This window comes from Vigna angularis, chromosome 10 (assembly GCF_016808095.1).
Source record: "Vigna angularis cultivar LongXiaoDou No.4 chromosome 10, ASM1680809v1, whole genome shotgun sequence".
In the NCBI taxonomy this organism is placed as follows: domain Eukaryota; kingdom Viridiplantae; phylum Streptophyta; class Magnoliopsida; order Fabales; family Fabaceae; genus Vigna; species Vigna angularis.
The window spans coordinates 20,389,067-20,410,933 of NC_068979.1; the positions used below are offsets into that span (position 1 = coordinate 20,389,067).

At 40.8% G+C, this 21,867-nt stretch overlaps 1 protein-coding gene across 1 annotated transcript; it reads right to left on the reverse strand.

Annotated features, from left to right (window-relative positions):
- Positions 1-14,512: 14,512 nt before the first annotated feature.
- LOC108327674 (uncharacterized) lies at positions 14,513-17,976 on the reverse strand. Its single transcript, XM_052869786.1, has 4 exons — positions 17,405-17,976; positions 15,556-15,669; positions 15,396-15,472; positions 14,513-15,223 (listed from the first exon to the last, which is right to left on the reverse strand). The coding sequence occupies exons 2-4, from the start codon at positions 15,593-15,595 to the stop codon at positions 14,633-14,635; spliced, it is 708 nt and encodes a 235-aa protein (XP_052725746.1). The 5' UTR covers positions 15,596-15,669; positions 17,405-17,976; the 3' UTR covers positions 14,513-14,632.
- Positions 17,977-21,867: the final 3,891 nt, after the last annotated feature.

Genomic DNA, 21,867 nt, shown 5'->3' on the forward strand with positions numbered 1-21,867 from the left:
TGATATGATAACTCTATCCTAAGACAGTTATTGGAACTAGGAAGCAGGAACTTCCTCGGTAGCATCAATGTACGCGTTCTCACTCACCTGCATTTTCAGTTTTTCATGTCTTTCGCTAACACCGTGCACTGAAAAAAGTGACAAAAATCTTCGTCCCATTCTGTGCCTCATTTCAGCATTCCCGTCATGCATTTTCAAATTTTTTTAGCTTAATTTCTTGACTTTCTGTCACAGTGTTGGACTTGTTTAACCTTTGCAAGGTTAATACACATTACTTTAGATATAATGATTTAGTTGTCAGGAGTTTGTAACCGTGGACTGTAGAATGTGTGTTGTGTTTCTTTGACGTTGTCTTCTCAATCGAGCTAGAAATGAGTAACAGTTTCTTAAGATGTGGAGGGGGAAGAGGTTGAGTCGGAACCAGTTTTGTTTCTATTAGTGGCTGGGTCTTTCTTCATCATGACCTGGGTCTGAGCGTGGAAAGGGACTGTTGTAATTAATGTTTTGTTTTATTGCATGTGAGTTATGCGAAGGTTGAGAGGCATTATTTTGTTATGTTGGGAAGAAATTTTCCTCAAAGACTAAATCTTGATGGTGGGAGGGGGGTAAATGTAATATCATAAATGTACGACTGTTTTTTCTCCTCTTTAAAATTTCCTTCCATACATATATTATCTCTGTTTGAGTTAGAAAATAATATTTTCCTTTGTGTTAAGTTAGCAAGAAAGCTATAAAGAGAAAAGAAATAGTTGAATAGGGAGAGGAGTGGCAGAAGCATTTTGTTATAATAATGTTTTGTTGGAGGTGTAAGTTGTAGTGAAGCATGAATGAGGTTTAGAGAGGCATGGGGGAGAGAATATTAGTATATATGAGTAGAATCTGAGTGACGTGTGTTCCGTGGATGAAGGTGTTGCATTTAAGAAGGTTAAGTAAGAGTAGGAGTGAATGAATGAAAAAGTAAGGGGTGATTGTAGGTTTATGGATGAGGTTTAATGTGCATGGGAAAAGGGGGACCTGGTTGATTATGTAAGAAAATGGTAATTGAAAGTGTAGGGGTTGTGATGTTTGAATTATAGTAGCAGGATTTGATGCTTTTATGGACAGCTTGCTTCTTAAGTAGTGGAAAGCCTGGGCATTACCAATTACACGTTTAAGATGCTTTGCTTGTTTTGGGGGGTCTTGAGCATCAGTTAAAGCTGCGTGCTTCAACTGTGGTCCACACAATATATAATGTAATGTAATGTAATCCATTGGTGCAAGTTTTTGGTTATTGCATGAGTGAGATACACAATATACAAAGGCCTACATACCCGTATCTCTCCTACCAACATGTCCATCACTTAACGGATACTGTCTCTATGCTCCCTTCCATCAAATCACACACACCACAACCTCCCATGCTTTTTCTCACTTCACCTTCATCTTATATTTCTTTCTCCTCTCCGTCGCTATCCTCCTTCAACCACTCACCACCTTTGCTGCAATTATGCTTTCTTTCTATGTCTCCGGGAATTTTATCTTTCTCAAAACCAAACTTTAACTCAGCTTATTCCTTTCATATCATATCAAAATAGGTATACAAATTTTATTAGTTTAACATTATTATCACTTCTAAATGACAAATTACCAATATCTCATCTATATGTATTTCTTTTCTCAGTGTAAAAATGATATTGTGCTATATATATATATGTTATGTGAAAAATTTTCATTCGAAAATATCACTGCTTTGTACAGAGCTAGCTACAGCAGACCAAAAGCAACATGAAGTTCTAGAATCGTTGACATATATCTCAAATAAAAGAAACTACTTAAAGAATTATAAAGGAGAATTTTCTTTGGAGTAATTATAAAAGAGAATGTTAATAACTACAGTTAAGCACTTTGAATTTGAATAAAAAAAAGTCAAATTTTAATCCCTTAAAAAGAACGTTTGAAAGCAGCAGGTAATTAGCATAACTGCATCATAAAGTATGTTAGCGAAGGATGCGACCTCTGCGGATTGTACAATCATAGAAGCATGCAGAGCTTGATAGAAATTTGTTGTTGAATATGTTCGTTATTGAGTGGAAGAAATGAAGGAATGGTGAAGAAAAGTGAAGTGAAAGGTGGTGAGATGAGGGACCGGGCATGCATAGATTGGTTTGGATTAGAAAGTTTAGGCAAAGGAAAAAATTGATGATTATGAGGAAAAAGGAGAAAGTTTGGAAGGAAGTTGTGTTAGTGAGCTTAGGCTGTGTCCCTTATGGAGAATCCCTACTGCTCCTGCCCTTACCTTCAAACCTTCCCGTCCCCACTGCTTCCCCATATCCATACAATCACATTTTCCTTTCACAATCATTCCAACACCAATCTTTATGCCCCCACATTCTCATTTTTCATTCCAACACCTTAATAATTCAACACTTTCTATTTATTGCAACTAACAACAATACTTCCATTTCTTAACATATTAAATAATATTCTAAATTCAGATTTCAACTTAAATATCTTAAATAATATATAAAAAAAAACTCAATTAATCCTACTAATCGAAAAGTCAAAACTCAATTAAATTAAAAAAATTATAATTTCACTTCAAAATCTAACAACCCAAACATATTTTTAATCATACTAAAAATATGTATTCACCCCTCTTCTTACATGCATTTCTTTAAATAGAACCCAAGCTACCAAACGCGCCTTTCTGTCTTTTTCTTATATAAGCTTGGTGGGCCACTTGGGCTTTCTTTCGAAATATCACGGGCCTCCCAGACAAGACGTTGAATGTGTGGGCCAGGGCTCCGTCTGGTTCCTAGCCCGTCTTCAAATCATCATAGGACCCCTTATGCTGTTTTTTGTCCTGTAAATAGTAACAATATCTTATCTTTTCAGCTAAAATATACTTTTATCGCTATTTTTTTAAGTCTTTCTTTTTTCATTTTATTCCTTATATAATGAAGATAATTTATTACTAGTCCCGATCAGTATATATTTTTAAAAGGGAAGACTAAACCATAAAGATATAAAAATATGATAAAATGCCACTTGAAAGTAATATTATGAATATTAGTGTAAATAAAATATTGACAAAAATATTTATGTTCAAGGTAACTTGCATTCTCTCCAAGGAGACCAAAAGAGTTATTACTTCTCCATTTCATGCTTTGAATGAGAATGCTAGTTAAATTAAAACAACGTTCGGATAATTTAAACACGCCTAAATAGATTACTTTTTGATGAATTTATATTATAAGAGTTAATAATATTTTGTTTTACATTTATGGGGTTTGAAAAAGCCACACGTGTATTTTAAAATATTTAAAATTACTTGATGAAAAAATGAATAGGATTTGAATAAATGAACTAAAACTAATTCTATCTTTCACTCTTTTAATAACTATTTGTTTCTTATTCTCACATCTTCCTTGTGCTATCCCCCCATACGTTAGCATCTATTTATTTTTATAGTTGGGTTTGAACAATAAAGTAAAAGAAATGTGATCTTAATACTAAAAATGAAAATTCATCTATGTTTTGAATTAAAAGGTATTGCTGACAAAGACGAAATATATGTAATTGTAGAGACATCTAACAAACATAAAAAATAAAAGTGGTACAAATCTCAAAGTTTAAGTAGCAATGTTCATATGAGATATTTGTACACCATGCTAAAATTTCACATGAATTTTATCCAAATTCTTCTTAAAAATAATATATTGAAATCTATACAGTTTTTGAAGATGAATGTAGATTTTTTTTAAGTTTTAAAGAATGTTATTTAAATGTTGCATTATTTAATTTCGTTTGAAAAAAAAATCTTTATTATTATCCTAATTGAATACATTTTATATTACTTACATATCTTAGTTGGAGACGTCAAACTAATGTTGAAATAGAAAACTGATATCACAATACATTGGTTATGAGAAAGTCTGATGTTAACTAACGACGAATAGCACAACACATCGGCCCCAATTGGAGTCACTTGTAACAAAAGAAAATGAGTAGCATTTGACGCTTTTTAGTATACTAGGAGATGTCAAATGTTGTATTTTTTTTAAAACAATTTTTTTTAATTTCCCAAAATCTGCATAACAGAAAACGTTCAAAATAATTTTGAATGTCAATACATATTCAAAACTAAAACAATGAACTAGTTAAAACTACACTAAAACTAAAGCTATCAAAACTAAAACAATTAAAACTAAAGTAATCAAACTCTGGAAGCAAAATACAATGGTTGTTTAAAAAGATTCAATGTTATCTCTTTTGTTAAACTAGAGTTGATACTCTTTTAAAGTGATTTCTTCTATCCTTTCACTCAAATACAAAAAAAACAGACTTTTTATATAAATTATTTTAGACTTTTTACATCTGTTCTGTTGTAGTTATGTGTAATTGTGGCATATGTAAATTTACATATGTTGCAACAATAATAAACATAGGTTTTTATATTATTTTTTCTTATTTCTACAGTAAATTTTTTTTCTTGGTTTTCATCTTCTCCTTTTTCTTTTTATTCTTTCCCTATTTTTGCACTAGGTGTCAATAACACTTCTTTTGGGATTTTTTTAGTCTAAATACGTGTTTTTAATAGGAATTTTCATTTATAAGATACTTTTAATCATAATTTTATTTGAGTCTTAGTTAGTCATAGTTTTGTAGATTGTTAATTTTTATAGATTGTAGTTAGATAGGATAATCTCTCCAAAAATCAATCACACGCACCAACACCATAGTAAAAAGGATGAAAAATTAACTTCAATGCAAAAAAAATTCTTCCAAGAGAAAGATGTTTCCTAGTGAATTGTGGCTAAAAATGCAACTTTTAGTCACTAATGGAAGCCTAACTCACACAAAATGTTGTTGAGAGAGAGCTTCGGGAGACAACCAGAGAAAATGAACACAATTGGTTTTTTTAAGCACATTTAAGTCTGATACATATACAACAAATATAAATTTACGTATAACTTATAAACGCTAAATGTAAAAAATGTTTATACAATAGACATAAGTTTATTATGTATGACCTACAAGCGTAAAAAAAAAACCTTTTGTATGTTTAACGATTATTAGTCAGATTTAAATTTTTTTATTAATTACTGTTACTACCGAGTAGGATCGACCGACCGGGCAAGCTTAGTCAATACCGAGTAGGTAGGACCGACTGACCGATCAGACCGAACGGGCACGTAAGGGTGATGGAAACCGATCTTTTCCGGTCGGACGCCAGGGTAGTACTCGCGAATTCTCTAGCCGTTGGCTGGAGACACCTTTTGAATGACCATGAATGCATAATTAATAGCGTAACGGTCATTGTCGAGCATTTAAGGTGAGCATTGATCGTCATTAAGAGGTAAATTAATGGATAATATTCTTTGAAGCCATATAAATAACAAGCGATGGAGAAGGTAAACTCTCTGATTTTGATTAATTTTCACTAGACTTGCAAAGATAAATTCTGACTTGAGCGTCGGAGTGTTTCCTGCAGGTCACCCCACTTTGATATTGAGAGGAGGAGTCAGGAGTTAAGGAAGTAGCGAGAAGGACCGATTGGTGAAGGAGGAGTATTCCCGAGCGGTAGTAGCAGGAGTTTCCCTCGGTCCCTTTTAGCAGAAACATTTTGGTGCCCACCGTGGGGCCGAGGATTTTTGAAGACACCCTACTGAGGCCATAAGGATGGAGCAGGACCCGGCAGCGTTTATGCAGGAGATGAGAAGAAGGATGGAGGTAATGCAGGCAGAAATTGAAACCCTTAGGGGCGAGCGTGATGCGGCTAGAGGGGCATAAGCTAATCGTCAATCTTCCGCATGCGCCCCAATACCGCCCATCGTAGAGATGCCGGAGACGGAGCCAGACTCGAAGGAAGACACAGATCCTACCAATGACAGTCATTATCACGGGAAGGATCAGAGTGAGGCTGGTTCGCATCGGACCGCCAATCGTCCGGTCCCAGCCGGCCGAGCGAGAGCCCTGCATCTGTTTACAGCGACGGTCATGGAGGAGCAGATTCCGGAGAGGGCGTTCCCGGTCGTGGAGAAGTATGATGGGTCAGGTGATCCGGAGGAGCATTTGAGGTCTTTCGTCGACGCCATGACCATCTACTCCCCAGTGAAAATGTGTGGTGCAGAGTTTTTTCCTTGTCAATAAAGGGAGAAGCCTTAGCATGGTTCCATTCGTTGAGACCTCGAACCATCAGTAACTTCGCCACCTTGAGGGACATGTTTGAGCGGCAGTTCTCTGCGGGTAGAGCTCGAAATTTGACGTATTTGGAGTTGACAAATATAAAGCAGGAGAAGGGAGAGAGTCTTCGAGACTTCATGGACCGGTTTAATAGAACCGCTCGACAAGTGAGGGGAGTTGGTAAGAAGTTTACCATTAGCACTCTGGCCACCGCGTTGAGGCCTTCCCCTTTCGCCGATAATTTGTTTGCGGAACCCCATTAACCTTGGACGAGTTGCAAGAGAGAGCCGCTCGGTTCATCAGAATAGAAGAGATGAGGGCGGTTCAGAGGCGACAACAAGAGCAGAGCTCAACTTCAGGGCAAGAGAAGAAGGAAGGTAAAAACCGTTCGTACCCGGCGAGCAGCCAAAGGGCCAGAAGTACAGAGATGGCCCGAAAGGGGGTAGATTCGAAAAATACACCCCCTTAAATATGTCAATGGCTAGAGTGTTGGAAGAAGCCCTGAGTGCAGATCTGATTCGTGTAAGACCTTCTCGGTCATCACCCAAGGCTGACGGGACTAAACATTGTACCTATCATCTAAATATAGGGCATAACATCGAAGACTGTACGGTGTTGAAGGATAAGGTGGAAGAGCTGATCCGGGCAGGTCACCTGAAAAAGTTCGTTAAGGAGGAACGACGAGCAAGAAGCCCACCCAAGAGGGCGAGGGTGGAACGAAATGATAGGAGAGATGATAGACGCCCAGATCGGAGGCGGAGTAGAAGTCGTAGCCATGACCGATCGCTGCGGGGCACGATAAACACTATCTCTGGACGTTTTGCTGGAGGGTCATCGGCGTCGGCAAAGAAGAGAAACCTAAGGGAGCTTAAAAGCGTTCACCGGGTGGATGTGAGGAAGCACTCCATGCCGCCAATCACGTTCACCGATGAAGATTTTCATGCTCCTGATCCAGATCAAGACGATCCGATGGTAATAACAGCTGTTATTGCTCGGTACAGCGTAGGAAAGGTATTGGTGGATCAAGGAAGTTCTGTTAACATTCTTTACTGGAAGACGTTCCAGCAGATGGACATATCCGAGGACCTGATAGCCCCGTACAACGAGCAGATAGTAGGATTTTCGGGGGAGAGAGTGGATACGAGAGGATATGTAGATCTGAGAACTTGCTTGGGAACCGAGCGGAATAAGGAGCTAAAGACCAGGTTTTTACTAGTAGACGCAAACAGATCGTATAATGTGTTGTTGGGCCGACCGTGCTTGAATGCCTTTGGGGCGATTGTTTCCACGCCCCACCTCACACTCAAGTTTCCGTCGGACAATGGAACCATTTGCATCGTTCGGTCCGACCAGAGGATTGCCAGAGAATGTTATGTGGCCGGGTTGAAGGTTCAGCCATCCTCGTCTGATCCACCCAACCGGCAGAGCAGGAGACGATCGGAGGTAGCCATGGCGGATTTAGATCCGAGAACTAATCTCGATGATCGGATGGAACCAATGGGAGAAACAAGGCCTTTCAGCCTTGGGCGGAAGGAGGAACAGGTTACTACCATTGGGAGTAAGTTGGAGGAGGACCAAGCCAGGTCGATAGGTGCGGAGTTGAAGAAGAACAAGGATTTGTTTGCCTGGACTGCAGCCGATATGCCAGGGATCCACCCAAAGATTATGTCACATAAGCTGGCACTGTTCAAGGAGGCCCGACCGGTGGCACAGAAGAAAAGAAGGCTGGGGAAGAAAAGAGATTGGCGGTGGTAGTTGAGGTAAAAAAGCTGCTGGAGGCAGATTTCATCCGTGAAATCAAGTACACAACTTGGCTGGAGAACGTTGTGATGGTGAAGAAGTCAAGCGGGCAATGTGTACGGACTTCACGGATCTCAACAAAGCTTGCCCCAAGGACTCTTATCTGCTACCAAGTATTGATGCGTTAGTGGATGGGGCTTCGGGGTTCCAAGTGTTAAGTTTCCTGGATGCGTATTCGGGATACAATCAGATTCCTATGTTTCCCCCGGACAGTGATAAGACGACCTTCATCACCGAGCGGTCTAACTATTGCTATGAGGTTATGCCGTTCGGCTTGAAGAATGCGGGGGCTACCTACCAAAGGTTGATGGATAGGGTCTTTTCTAGTCAGATAGGTAGATGCATGGAGGTTTACGTGGATGACATGGTGGTGAGAAGCCGTTCGGTAAAGGAGCATGTGAGGGACCTGGCGGAGGTTTTCTGTCAAGTTCATAAGCACAATATGCGCCTTAATCCGGCCAAGTGCACTTTCGGGGTACCAGCGGAAAAGTTTCTAGATTTCCTGCTAACAACTAGAGGAATAGAGGCGAACCCCGATAAGTGCAGGACGATACTTGAGATGAGAAGCCCTCAGAAGATGAAGGAGGTTCAGAGGTTGGTAGGAAGGTTGACTTCACTATCGCGCTTTATTCCAAAGCTGGCTGAGCGGATAAAGCCGATAGTGAGAATCATGAAGAAAAGTGCAGGTACTGATCGGGACGACCAGTGTGAGCAAGCCTTCAACGAGGTTAAGAGCATACTAGTCAGCCCACCGGTTATGGGACGACCTGATTCAGGGCATGCATTACAGTTGTTCCTGGCAATTTCGCAGGACACAGTTAGTTCGGCCTTGGTGCAAGAGCAACCCGAGTTTAAACTCGTGTACTTTGTTAGCAGAACGTTGCAGCCCGCGGAAACAAGGTACAAGCGAGTCGAGAAGATCGCTTTGGCCCTAGTGATGGCAGCGCGGCGCCTAAGGCCGTACTTTCAGAGTCACCAGGTGATAGTACGAACGGATCACCCGATCGCAAAAATCCTACGAAAACCAGACCTGGCCGGGAGAATAGTAGGATGGTCAGTAGAGTTATCTGAATTCGGGCTACAATTTGAGCCACGAGGGTCAATCCGAGGACAACACTTGGCCGATTTTGCGGTCGAATTTCCTTGGGAAGAAGAATGCCCCCGAGCGTGGACCCTCTATGTGGATGGTTCTTCTGAGCGGTCCGGGGGAGGGGCATGAATCATTTTGGAGGGACCGGACGACTTTGTCATTGAGCAGGCAATCGTCTTCCGGTTCAAGATAAGCAACAACCAGGCCGAGTACGAAGCAGTGATAGCCGGGCTCGAACTGGCTAAGGACTTAGGGGCGGTTTCGGTCAAATGTTGGAAGGACTCCCAATTGGTGGTGGGACATCTGAATGAGAGTTTCCAAACCGAAGACGATCAGCTGCTTTGTTATTATCATAAGATAAAGGAGTTGGTGAAGCAATTCCGGACGATGGAATTTAAGCATGTGCCGAGAGAGCAGAATGTGAGGGTGGATGTTTTATCCAAACTCGCCAATTGTAAGGGGAAAGATCACTTGTCGTCAGTTATAAGACAAGTTATGATGAGTCATTCGGTGGAGTGCCTGTCGGTCCACGAGGTTTCCAGTAAACCTGATTGGAGGAAGGACATCAGAGAAATTATTCAGAAGCAAGAGAGCGGCTCACACATCTGAGCGGTTGAAGCAAAAAGGGCCGCTCGGTTCTTATTAATAGGGGAGGATCTATATAAGAGAGGGTTCTCCTTACCTTTATTAAAATGTGTGTCTGCGGAGGAAGCTGAATATGTTATGAGGGAGCTACACGAAGGAGCATGTGGAATGCATACTGGACAATAAGCTTTGCGAGCGAAGGTGATAAGAGCGGGCTATTTCTGGCCGACGGTGGAAAAGGACTGCAAGATTTTTGTACAGAAGTGTTTGAAGTGTCAAGAGCATGGCAAGAACCTCAATCTACCACCCGTAGAGTTGCACAGTTTGATGTCTCCTTGGCCGTTCGTGCAATGGGGAATGGATATTGTGGGACCCTTTCTAGTAGGCCGAGCCTAGAAGAAATTCTTGTTAGTAGCAATTGATTATTTCATCAAGTGGGTAGAAGCAGAGCCGCTCGCAACAATCACGGCGACGAGGGTTCAAAAGTTTGTGTGGACACTCATATGCCGATTTGGAATCCCAAAACCATAGTTACGGACAACGGGCGACAGTTCGTTGATAAACGCTTGGGGGATTTCTATAAAAAGCTGGGAATTAAGCATGTAACGAGCTCGGTTGAGCATCCACAGACGAACGGACAAGTGGAAGCGGCCAATAAAGTCATTGTTGCGGAGCTGAAGAAAAGGTTGGGAGATGCTAAGGGAGCCTGGGTGGATGAGCTTCAGGAAGTCCTTTGGGGATACCGCTGCACACCGCACGGTACAACTGGAGAAACCCCGTTCAACCTTACATATGAAATGGACGCCATGTTACCAGTAGAGGTAGGGGAACCTACCATGAGAAGGGGAATTCAAAGTTTGCAAGATAACAATGAGGAGCTTTGAGTGGAGCTAGACACCCTAGATGAACGAAGAGAGGTTGCAATGATCCGAGCGGAGGCCCAGAAAAGAATTCTTGCGAGACGTTACAACACCAAGGTCAGACCTCGACAATTTGTTGAAGGAGATATCGTGTGGAGAAAAACGGCCGAAGCCCGACGAAACCGATCGGCGGGGAAACTAGCCGCGAATTGGGAAGGTCCCTTCAGGGTGGTGGAAAACTTAAAGAATGGAGCGTACCGTTTGGAGTATCCGATGAGAAAGGATATACCCAATACATGGAATGCGTCGCATTTAAAATTTTATTTCAGCTAAGAACTTTGTATTTTTTATCACATCATGAAATCTTCATCATGTCATAGCAACCAAGCGGGTGAGGCAGATTTCTTTCGTGAACTCTCACCTTGGTCTTAGGACACGCTTCTAGAGAGCTCCTAAGACCTAAACCGAGCGGGTGAGGCAGATTTCTTTCGTGAACTCTCACCCTTGTCTTAGGGCACGCTTCTAGAGAGCTCTTAAGACTTAAACCGAGCGGGTGAGGCAGATTTCTTTCGTGAACTCTCACCTTGGTCTTAGGGCACGCTTCTAGAGAGCTCCTAAGACCTAAACCGAGCGGCTATAAAGGACTATTCGCGAAGACGTGTTAAATAAAGCAGGAAAGTAAATGAGGCATATGCGTCCAAAGTAAGAGTTCAACGGGTGTTTATTCATCCAAAATAAGTTCATTACAAGGTACAAAGGTTAAAAAGCAGTAATATCTTATGTCTAAGAGCTAGGGCTGGACATCAGCCCCATCGGTCTCTGCAATTACTTCAACGGCAGCCTCAACATTGGGGACGGCCAGAGGTGAGGGTGGAGGAACATGGATCAGAACTAGCTTCTCATCTACCACCATCATGCTGACGTCAAGGCGGGGATCGTCTGTGGGAACTTGAAAGAGGAGGTTGCACTGGGCGAGCGCTTTATCGAACCCGAGCAGATGCTCGTTCACCACCTCATCGCCCAGAAGCTTGTTGTTTGCCTCCAATTTCGTCACCCGATCCTAGAGTGAATCCTGCTCGGCCAACCGGTCATCCCTCTTTGCCGTCAACTACGTATTGGAAGAGGTGGCTTTTTGGAGGTCGAGTTTGGCATCGTCCAAAGACCGTTGCAGACGGTGTTGGGTAGCACGGGCCTCGGCCAACAGAGTGCTGGCTTTCTTCTTGTCTTCCTCCGCCATTCGTTCAGTCTCGGCTAGACGGAGGGTCAAGTCCTGGTTGGACTTGACAGCGGCATCAAACTTCTCTTGAAGAGCTTGAAGCTCTATGGAGGCCGAGGCTCTCTTCTGGGCGGCGTAAGCCAGACACATCGTCGACCGAGCGGCCAACTCCATAGCCATGTTGGAGGCCTCTTCCTCGGTCAGCCCGCTGACTAAAGCCTTTTCCTCATCGAAAAGGTCAAAGTGGATGTGTTTCGCCACCCACGAGTTTGGACTCAACAGCCCAGAGAGGGGAGGCCCGTCGGGCAGACTCCTCTTGGCATGTTTGGATTCAGCAGAGGCTTCCCGAATGGCCTTTCGTTTGCCCTTCTTCTTCGGGATGGACTCTGACTGGGGAGCCTGGTTGGTAGGGAGCCAAGTGGATTTGGGCGAAGGAATCTCGACCGGGGGCGGAGGAGGTGGCGCCTTTTGGACTGACAGGGATGTTGCAGGAATGAAAGTAGTGGTCGGGGCGCGGGAGGAGCTCCCTCCTGGTTTCCTTATATCGCCCCCCCTCTGAGCAAACAGACGGGCGAAGGTGCTGCTCTTTGGTGGATCCATCTTGGACAGGTAATCTTTGGTCAAATAGAAGTAGCTTACCGAACACATTAGATGGAAGGTCTTTGTTGCCTAGAAAACCGATCAGAGCGCGGCAAGAGGACTTGGGGGGCAGCTGACACAGTTGATTTATTAAGTCCAGATCCTCGGGTGTCATCCGGGGCTTGGGCCAGGAAATAACCTTCTTTGGGTCTTTGGTCAAATAGAAGGGGAACTTAGCCTCTTTGTTCGGGAAACAGAAGCTTTGGTTCCCAGTTTCCAAAGGCACGACTTTAAAGAAATGCCCTTTAAAGTCCTTGTACGAACTGTTGAAGAGGGTCAGCAGGTGTCTATTCCCGATCGTGCGAAGGGAAACCCAAGGCGTAGACGGATGAGGCTGTACATGAAAGAAGTAGAGGAAAGCCGCAGGGGTCGGGCTAAGCGCTAAGCCGGAACAGATAGCGGAGAACGCTTGCATAAATGCCAAGCCGTTCGGGTGCAGCTGCGTAGGAGCCACGTTAAGCGTCCTCAGTACGCCCATTTGGAAGTCCGAGAAGGGGAGAAGAACCTTCAGGTCTTTGAACATAGTAGCATAGGCGTAAAAGAAGTCGGTGGGGTAATTACCCCGATAGTGGAAAACGCGCTCGGTCATTTGGCAGATGGCTAGTTTAAAATGCCTAGCGTCTTCAGCCGCCTTGACCAGAGAGATATTGTCGATCAAATCCCTAAATGGGCGGCGATGGTGGAAGGAGGAAGAAATTTGTCTAACCTCATGAGGAGCCCAATCGTAGCCGGGGACAACCAGCGAAACTCTGGGTTTCCCATCCCAAGCGCCGGTGGAGTCCACGTGGATGGCGACTTCCTCAGGAGCATCGCTATCCACTAGGAGATCGGAGGAGTTCCCTGCAGGAGAAGCTCCAGCACCATGACCCGTAATGGCACCCAAGGAAGAGGATGGACTGTTAACATCGTCGTCGGCGTACCCCCTGCCCTCTTCGCCGGAGAAGTCAGAAGACATGATTACCTGAGAGGATGAAGACGAGGAGGATAGCGGTGAGTGTAAAGCAGAAGGCAATAGCGATGGCGAGAAGAAAGAAGTAAAAAAATTAGGGTAAAGGTGAAGCTATTTATACAAGGTAAAAAGCGATTCACCAACCAAATCTGGAGCGTCAAACGTAGAAAGATCTGACGGTCTGGGCGATCTGACGGTTCATTTGCAGAAAAATCTGACGGTTTAGGCGATCTGACGATTCATTTTCGTCTTTCCCGCCTAAATTTTACAGTCGTGTCTCTACGAAGTCCCACTCTTGCACACATCGACAACATAAGGGAAGACGAGAACCGATCGGAGGCCACTTCAAAACCCTACGCAAAAATATTTTTTGCTAGGGCTTGGGGGACTTGTGTTACTACCGAGTAGGATCGACCGACCGGGCAAGCTTAGTCAATACCGAGTAGGTGGGACCGACTGACCGATCAGACCGACCGGGCACGTAAGGGTGATGGAAACCGATCTTTCCCGGTCGGACGCCAAGGTAGTACTCGCGAATTCTCTAGCCGTTGGCTGGAGACAACTTTTGAATGACCATGAATGCATAATTAATGACGTAACGGTCATTGTCGAGCAGTTAAGGTGAGCATTGATCGTCAGGTAAATTAATGGATAATATTCTTTGAAGCCATATAAATAACAAGCGATGGAGAAAGTAAACTCTCTGATTTTGATTAATTTTCACTAGACTTGTAAAGATAAATTCTGACTTGACCATCGGAGTGTTTCCTGCAGGTCACCCCACTTTGATATTGAGAGGAGGAGTCAGGAGTTAAAGAAGTAGTGAGAAGGACCAATTGATGAATGAGGAGTATTCCCGAGCGATAGTAACAGGAGTTTCCCTCTGTTCCTTTCAGCAAAAACAATTGCAAAAATATTACTGTACTTTTTTTTACGTTTATTACTTAGATGTCAGATGTTAACGATGTAGTAAGTTATTTTTGTACTATTGACTCTCTATATTTTAGTCATTGCACCTACACGGTCAGTTCTCCATAGCCGCTCTGGAATGTATATAAATATATGTAGTTAATAAAATCAGATAGAGTAAAGGTTGAAGAAGTCCAAACACGTGATAATTTTTCAAATAGTGTCATTATCACTTTAATGAAAAATCAACTTCCTTTTAAATAAAATAGAACCGAATCAAAGACAATTTTTTTTAAAAAAAATATCATTAAATAAACTTCTCATCAATTTAATCATTATTTCATCCTTGTTACGAGGAAAAATCATTCCAAACCTTGCAAACAAAACAAAAATAAAATTCAGAAATCAAAACAAGCCCTTCAAACCTTCCACCCCAATTGAAGTATCTTTTTGTTCACACTTGCATTCTGTTTTACTTGCCCAAAGGAACCAGCTTTCTTTCCCCTCCCACTGTGAATTTTCCAATTGGATAAACCATTAGGGTCAGTGCTTAGCTTTTTCCCCTTCGGCTTTGAGCTGACATTTGATAATCTGCTGCCACAAACAGGGCTTGAACCTCCTCTCAGGGTCTTTACCCAATCAATCTTCTTCACTTCCTTCACATTTTTTGGCCAAGAATTCCGTTGATAAGAACCACCCTTTTTTACATTGTTCACCTCTCTGATTTCAACTTTAGTTCTCCCTTCCATTCTTATGCTTATGTTCAGTTCAGTAAGTGCTCTAGCTCGCTTATTGTCAAGTTCAAACGTTTCTTTTGCACTTCTTTCCTTCCTCTCCTGGTAAATCCGGTGCAACCCAAGAGCAAGGTGGTATATACCCTCCTTTATCTCTTTCTCCAACTCATTTTCAATCTCCATTCCAAGCTCACTTCGTATCTTCAACTCCTCTTCCGAAATAGGAACCATGTTACACTTCTCACGGCACTCCCTTTTGGGATTATCAGTTTTTTCCTGTTGTTCAAATATATATATATATATATATATATATATATATATATATATATATATATATATATATATATAGTCCAAAAAAGCAACAAAATTGAAATCACAACTGCAATTTAAAATCTTAGTCGGAGTTAAATTCAGTCGTTTAAAAGTTGCAACTAGACAGAAGTTAAACCTTTTGTGAGTTCAGTGTTGAACTAAGCCAAGTACTGCTGTCAAACTCAAAATCTTGGCAATTCTTTGCTGATAAATCTGCAAAAGTAAAACCCAGTAATAATTTGTGAGGAAAAGCTTGAGGAGCATGAAAATAAAGACTTTGAGTGCAATCAGAGAACCTAGGATATCTGCCTTGTTGTACTCTCCTTGATGACCCATGTTGTATGGTTGGTGCTTGCAATAGCAGCATCGAACTTGTGGAATTTATATGACAGCAAAGTGCTGCATGGGGCCTGTGACAAATTGTAAGGAATAGGACACATATTATGGTGCTTAGAGAAAATGTGACAGTAAGAGACGATGTTTCAATGGGATCATGCAAATTTAGGCGCCAAATAGCTCTAACTGTAATAGTATGTGATTTGGATGTGCATGGACGATAAGAAGAGAGAAATTCTGCTTTACGTGGAAGAAATAAGGCCCTAGTTTGGTTGCCCTTAAAGCACAATCAATAATAGGGTGTGATACTTTCACATGTTTGATGTGTACCTTTCCTTCGGGTTTTTAAGGTTGGTTTTCAAGCCATGCTTTCCATTTATAATATCCATGCTTTCCATTTTTACCATTCTTGGTAAACTAAATTAAAATGTTTGATAAAAAAGGTTACTATATTCATCTAAAAATCCTTAAACTTTGCTGTGAATGCAAATATTTAATACATTCGTTAATGATAGTGGTTATGGAATTTGGTTGGATGTCCCTTTCTATATATTAAGGAATAAGAAAAAATCGTTACTAGTGTTTCACCTGAATGAAGTTTTCGCTATGAATTGTTGGAGAATGAATATACTCATATGCAAATGTATTGTAGTAAGAAAAAGTTAACTCATTCCTTACTACTTATCAGGAAATATAAATAATGTTGGCTTTAGTTTTTTATTAGAATTATATATAACCAACTTAGAACGATTCACCTATGATAAGTCCAATGACTTGCTGATATTTATTTGAATTATCTTTTTCATGCTAATGCCTAAAACTTTGTTCATGAAATAATATCTATCGTGCTACTTTCCAATCTTAGGAGTTCAGTTTTTTTACTGAACATTTTACGTGGAAGACTAATCTGTCAAAAACAAAAATACCTCTATTTTATAAATGAAAAACACAAAAGCCTAATATTGTTAGGATCACTAGTGCAAAAAAGATTTTTTATACATGTAAAAATAGGCTTTTATACCGGTTTTTTAATTGGTGTAGAAGCAAGGGATATAGAAAGTTTTCATTTTTACATCGGTTCCAGAACAGATATAAAAGTAAACTATTTATACCTAACATTCTGGGAACAAGTTTAAAAGAGTCTCACTGTTATACCTACTTTGACAGAACGGGTATAAAAAAATCTCACTTTTATACTTGGTGATGTTATAACAGGTGTAAAATATGCAAGACTTTTTATACTTGTTTCAGCTTTATCCGGTGTAAAAAAAATGCAGCCAACTGCTTCGGAATATCTTTTATGACATGTTACTCCATTGGAGACGTGTAATCAAATATCTACACAATTAATAGTTTTAGTCAAGTAAAACATTAAATATTTTCTTTGCTAGTGAAATGTTTTCTTTGACTTATGACTCACAAATATAAAGGCATATAATGTCATAGTCTGTTTGTGATTTTATAAATGGTTGGTAGTGTTGACTGAACTAGGAATTACATAATGCATATTGTATTGAAAATGGTTATTCTATTTTTGTTAAACCATTGAATAGAGGGTGGCACCTAATTGAATGAAAAGGTTGTGAACCGGTTAAAGTCAATTAAAAAAAATCTGATATAATGTGTGAACTAATACGTGTGTGATACTCTATTGTGAGAAAACTTTTTGTCAAGCCCGTACAGTATATCAAGCGACTCTGATATCAAAATGCATAGCTTAAAGATTTCAGCATAAATGAAAATAAAATATAATTCATATAAAATAAAATGAAAATTAAATTGTAGAATTGGGGAGGATTGTAGATATACCTCTAAATTAAACCAAGACAAATGTGTGAGCTGTTTGGTGAAGACATGAATGATTTTACCCAGTGGAATAAGTCTTTTCTTGTTCTTCTTTTGCTTGTCTGAAGATTGCATTCACATCTTCAACAAATAATGGCTTGGGTCTATTAATTTGTCTCTTTCTGCAAAAGTAAAAAATAATCAAGAGTTTTTAATAATACTAAACAGGAACAAGGAAAAATATGCATTAGAGACCTTGTTATGATCAATTTACTCATAAACACTTATAAAAAAACACCAATATGTTTCCCAGGGCATTTTGTTCTGGACCCTACAAAAAGTAAACACAGAAAATTTTAATGTCTAGACACCCGAAGTTTTCTGGCTGTATTAACACTTAGCTGACTCACCTTGGTAGCACATAAATTAGGAACATAGCAATTGCATAATCAATGTTTTCCAATAACAATTGCTTGTTTCCCTTCTTCTCTGCATCTTTTGCATTGAGGGGCACACATTATTTATACTCTTAATTGATTACCTATCTCATTAACGATTATACCATCCCACCCCTATTTTTTTATCATAAAAATAGTAATCCCTTGATTATATCATCATCATCATAGTAATAATAGTAAAATATTTTTTTACTTAAACATAAGAGAAAAAATAGTTATGATTAGTGGATTTAACTACAAAAAAAATTTAACTACAACAACATTTAATATTATTATTTAAAAGCATATTCCTATATTAAACTTGATCACTCTTTAAACATAATTAAGGATAATAGAAATTATTTCTTTACTATATACCATGTTCGACAACACATTTGGTGAACTTCAGATTGATTACGAAGGAGTTAATCCGCTTATTCCAGGCTTTGGGAGCTTGTCTCAAGGCCGTATAGTGCTTTCAGCAATCGGTAAACTTGATGCTCCTTAATCCTTTCAATGAATCCAGGAGGTTGCTACACATATATTTCCTCCTCTAGGGGTCCATCCAAGAATGCAGATTTAACATCAAGCTGGAACAATGACCATTCCCTTTATGCAGGCCACTACTATCACCAACCGTATAGTCTCTATTCGAGCCACTAGAGCAAAGAATTCAGAGAAATCTAATCCTTGCTTTTGGAGAAACCCCTTTGCCACAAGCCTTGTCTTGTGCTTTAAGATTGAGCCATCTGGATTCAACTTCTTCTTAAAGATCCATTTCACTCCATCGTTTCCCAGTTGGAAGTTCAACCAATCTCCATGTTCCATTCTTCTCTATGGATCTGATTTCCTCCTGCATTGCCTTTCTCCAAACAGATTGCTTCATAGCTTCAATTTCATCTATTGGTTCTGCTCCAGCCATTAAGGCTATATGAACCAAATCTCCCTCATCATCAAATAGACTTCAAAGTTAGAGAGTCTTTGAGGGATTATTCTTTGCCTTTGCTGTCTCTGGGACACAACATGTTGTGGTGCATCATTGTTTCCTGTCGCTTCCTCGGGCTCTATATGAGTGGAGTTATCGGTAATACCATTCAACATTGTTTTCCTTAAACTGTTTTGCATATGATTCAGTCCCAACTCTCCTTCTCAAGCACCATAACATCTCTACTCAACATCATTTTCTCCTTGATTGGATCATAGAGTTTGTACGCACCTGTAGAATGATATCCAACAAACACCATTGCCTCACTCTTATCTTGCAATTTGGTTCGTTTCTGATCCGATATATGGCTGAAAGCTAGAGATCCAAAGACTTTAAAATGACCAACTGATGGTTTTACTCTAGACCAGACTTCTAGAGGTACTTTGCCTTCTAACCTCTTCTTGGGACACTTGTTGAGTATATAGACAATTGTCGACACTACCTCACCCCAAAATTTGTGTGGCAAATTTTTCTCCTTGATAAAACTTCTTGTTATGTTCAAGATAGTTCTATTTCTTCTCTCAACAAGCCCATTATGCTGAGGTGTGTATGGTACAGTAATCTCATGAGTGATTCCACATGTCTGGCAATGGCTTTCAAAAGCATTGGAAGTGTATTCTCCTCCATCGGTTCTAAGAATCTTCAGTTGTTTTCCACTTTCCCTTTCCGTATAAGCTTTGAAACTTATAAAGACATCAAGTGCATCACTCTTCATTCTGATCACGTGCAACCATAAAGTCCTGCTAAATTCATCCACAAAGGTGATGAAATATCTATTTCCAACTAATGAAGGTACCTCAAATGGTCTGCATATGTCAGAGTGCACTACCTCTAAGCAATCCTTTGATCTCATTCTCAGCTGTGATGTGAATGGCTTTTTGGTGTGTTTTCCAGCCAAGAAAGCGCCACATATACTCTCAGGTATTGTGATATTTAGTATACCGGTTACCATCTTCTTCGCCCCGAGTTGTTGTAGATAGTGGAAGTTTAAATGACCGAACCACAAGTGCCATATCCAGTTATCATCAATCTTTACAGAGGATAAGCATTGCAGGTTCCCTACATCATTCATATTAATTTGAAAGGTCCTGTTCCTTGAAATCTTGCTCCTTAAGATCAGGTTCTTCTTGTTATCAAACAACTCCATCCTATCATGATTTTCCATGACTGTTGTAAAGCCTCTCTCCACCAACTGTCCAATGCTCAGTTGGTTGCACTTCATGGCTTGAACGAATAACACATTGGTGATCTCTCACAAGTGTAGTAAGGGGAAACGACAACAGTTATTTTTGCTTATAGGCAGCGGTTTCGCAACCGAGGCATATACAGGCGAGGAAAAAAGGGGTAGGATTTCGCCTTGGTTCTTAGGTAACCGAGGCAACAACGTGTTTTATTTTTATTTTTTTTTATTTTAGGCCTCGGTTCATACTGAACTGAATGGTTCGCGCCCTCTCCAAGCCTAGCCACGTCGTCGTCGTTCTTTCGCTGCCGTCGCAGTGCCCTTGTCGAGCCCTCGCCACACCCTAGTCGCGTCGTCGCTGTTCTTTCGCTGCCATCGCAATGCCCTTGTCGCGCTCTCGCCTCACTCTAGCCGCGTCGTCGCCGTTCTTCCGCTGCCATCGATGATCCTCCCAGGTTGGTTGTCTGCAAGAAAGGAAGTACAAAGAAGCTTGAAGCTTATGGGTTCGCGGGTTCGCTCAAGATAAATGGCAGAGAGAAGAGATTGGGAATAGAACCTCTAAAGAGGGTTTGTTGAGAGAAACCAGTAATAGGAAAAAAAATGGTGTTTCCCCTCTTTGCAATACCAACCTAGAACCAGTGAGAAAGGGGGAAGAAGATAGGTACCCCCTAGAAACCCTTTCGCGCGAGACAAAGAAAGGGGGAAGAACAAAACCTCGGTTTGCTTCTTACAGTCGCTGCAGAACGCGTTTGACATCTTCTTCCTTCTCTCAAGGTTCCAATACAATGCATGAGACTCTATTTGCACGTGGAAAGATGAGCTAGGTTGGAAGATGAGCGCGAGAAGAAGGCACATGGGAGATGGGAGAGGAAGACACTCTTGCGCGAGAAGAAGAAGAAGGGAGGGGAAGAAGAAGAATAAGGAGACGCGTACTAGGGGAAGAAGAAAACTATGTAAACTCTTTTCAGGTTTCAGTAATTTGAACCAGTGAAATAGCTACTAACTCGATTTATCTTATAGCTGATGCTTAAAGAGCTAAAAAAAGGGATTGGAACGTTCAGTTTCAGAGAATGAATGTTCGATTTTATGCTTCGGTTTCGTGGATAACCGAGGCAGTAGAGTGCCTAGACTTCGGTTCTGCAAGTAACCGAGTCAATAAGGCCTTTAGGCCGCGGTTCGGAGAAGACCAAAGCGGTAGAGGTCGACAAAAGGGATTGGAACATTCGGTTTCAGAGAATGAACGTTCGGTTTTATGCTTCGGTTTCCTAGATATCCGAGGCAGTAGAGTGCATGGGCTTTGGTTCCTAGTGGACCGAGGCGTATAAGTTCGCCTTAATTACAAAAATTTCATTGCATTTTAATATGCTTCGATTTTGTAAAAACCGAGGCTACGTTAAAAGATTATTTTTTTACTAGTGCCTGCATGTGATCCATTCTTTCTTCTAATGACCACATCTCCCATTCTTTCCACCTTTAGAGTGCTATCATCAACAAGTTTTACCTTACTTTTCTTTGTTGTATCAAAGTTGATTAACCACTCTTTATGACAGGTCATGTGGTTTGAACATCCAAAATCTAGATACCAAGATTCAATCTGAGAGCTTGAACTTTCAGTATTGGCGGTAACCATTAAGGTTAAAGGCTCAGAGTCTGAATCTTCTTGAGCATTATGTTCTTTTTTGTCCTGATAGTTCTTCTGCTTTCCCTTGTTAGCATAACACTCGTATGAGTAGTGTCCATACTTATGATAATTGAAACACTCAACACTCTTCTTATCTTTCTTCTTTTGATTCTTCTCAGATCTACCTTTTCCCTCCACTGAATCGGATTCATCATCCTAATCATCTTTCGGTCTACAACCTTCCAATTTCCCTTTTTTCCTATC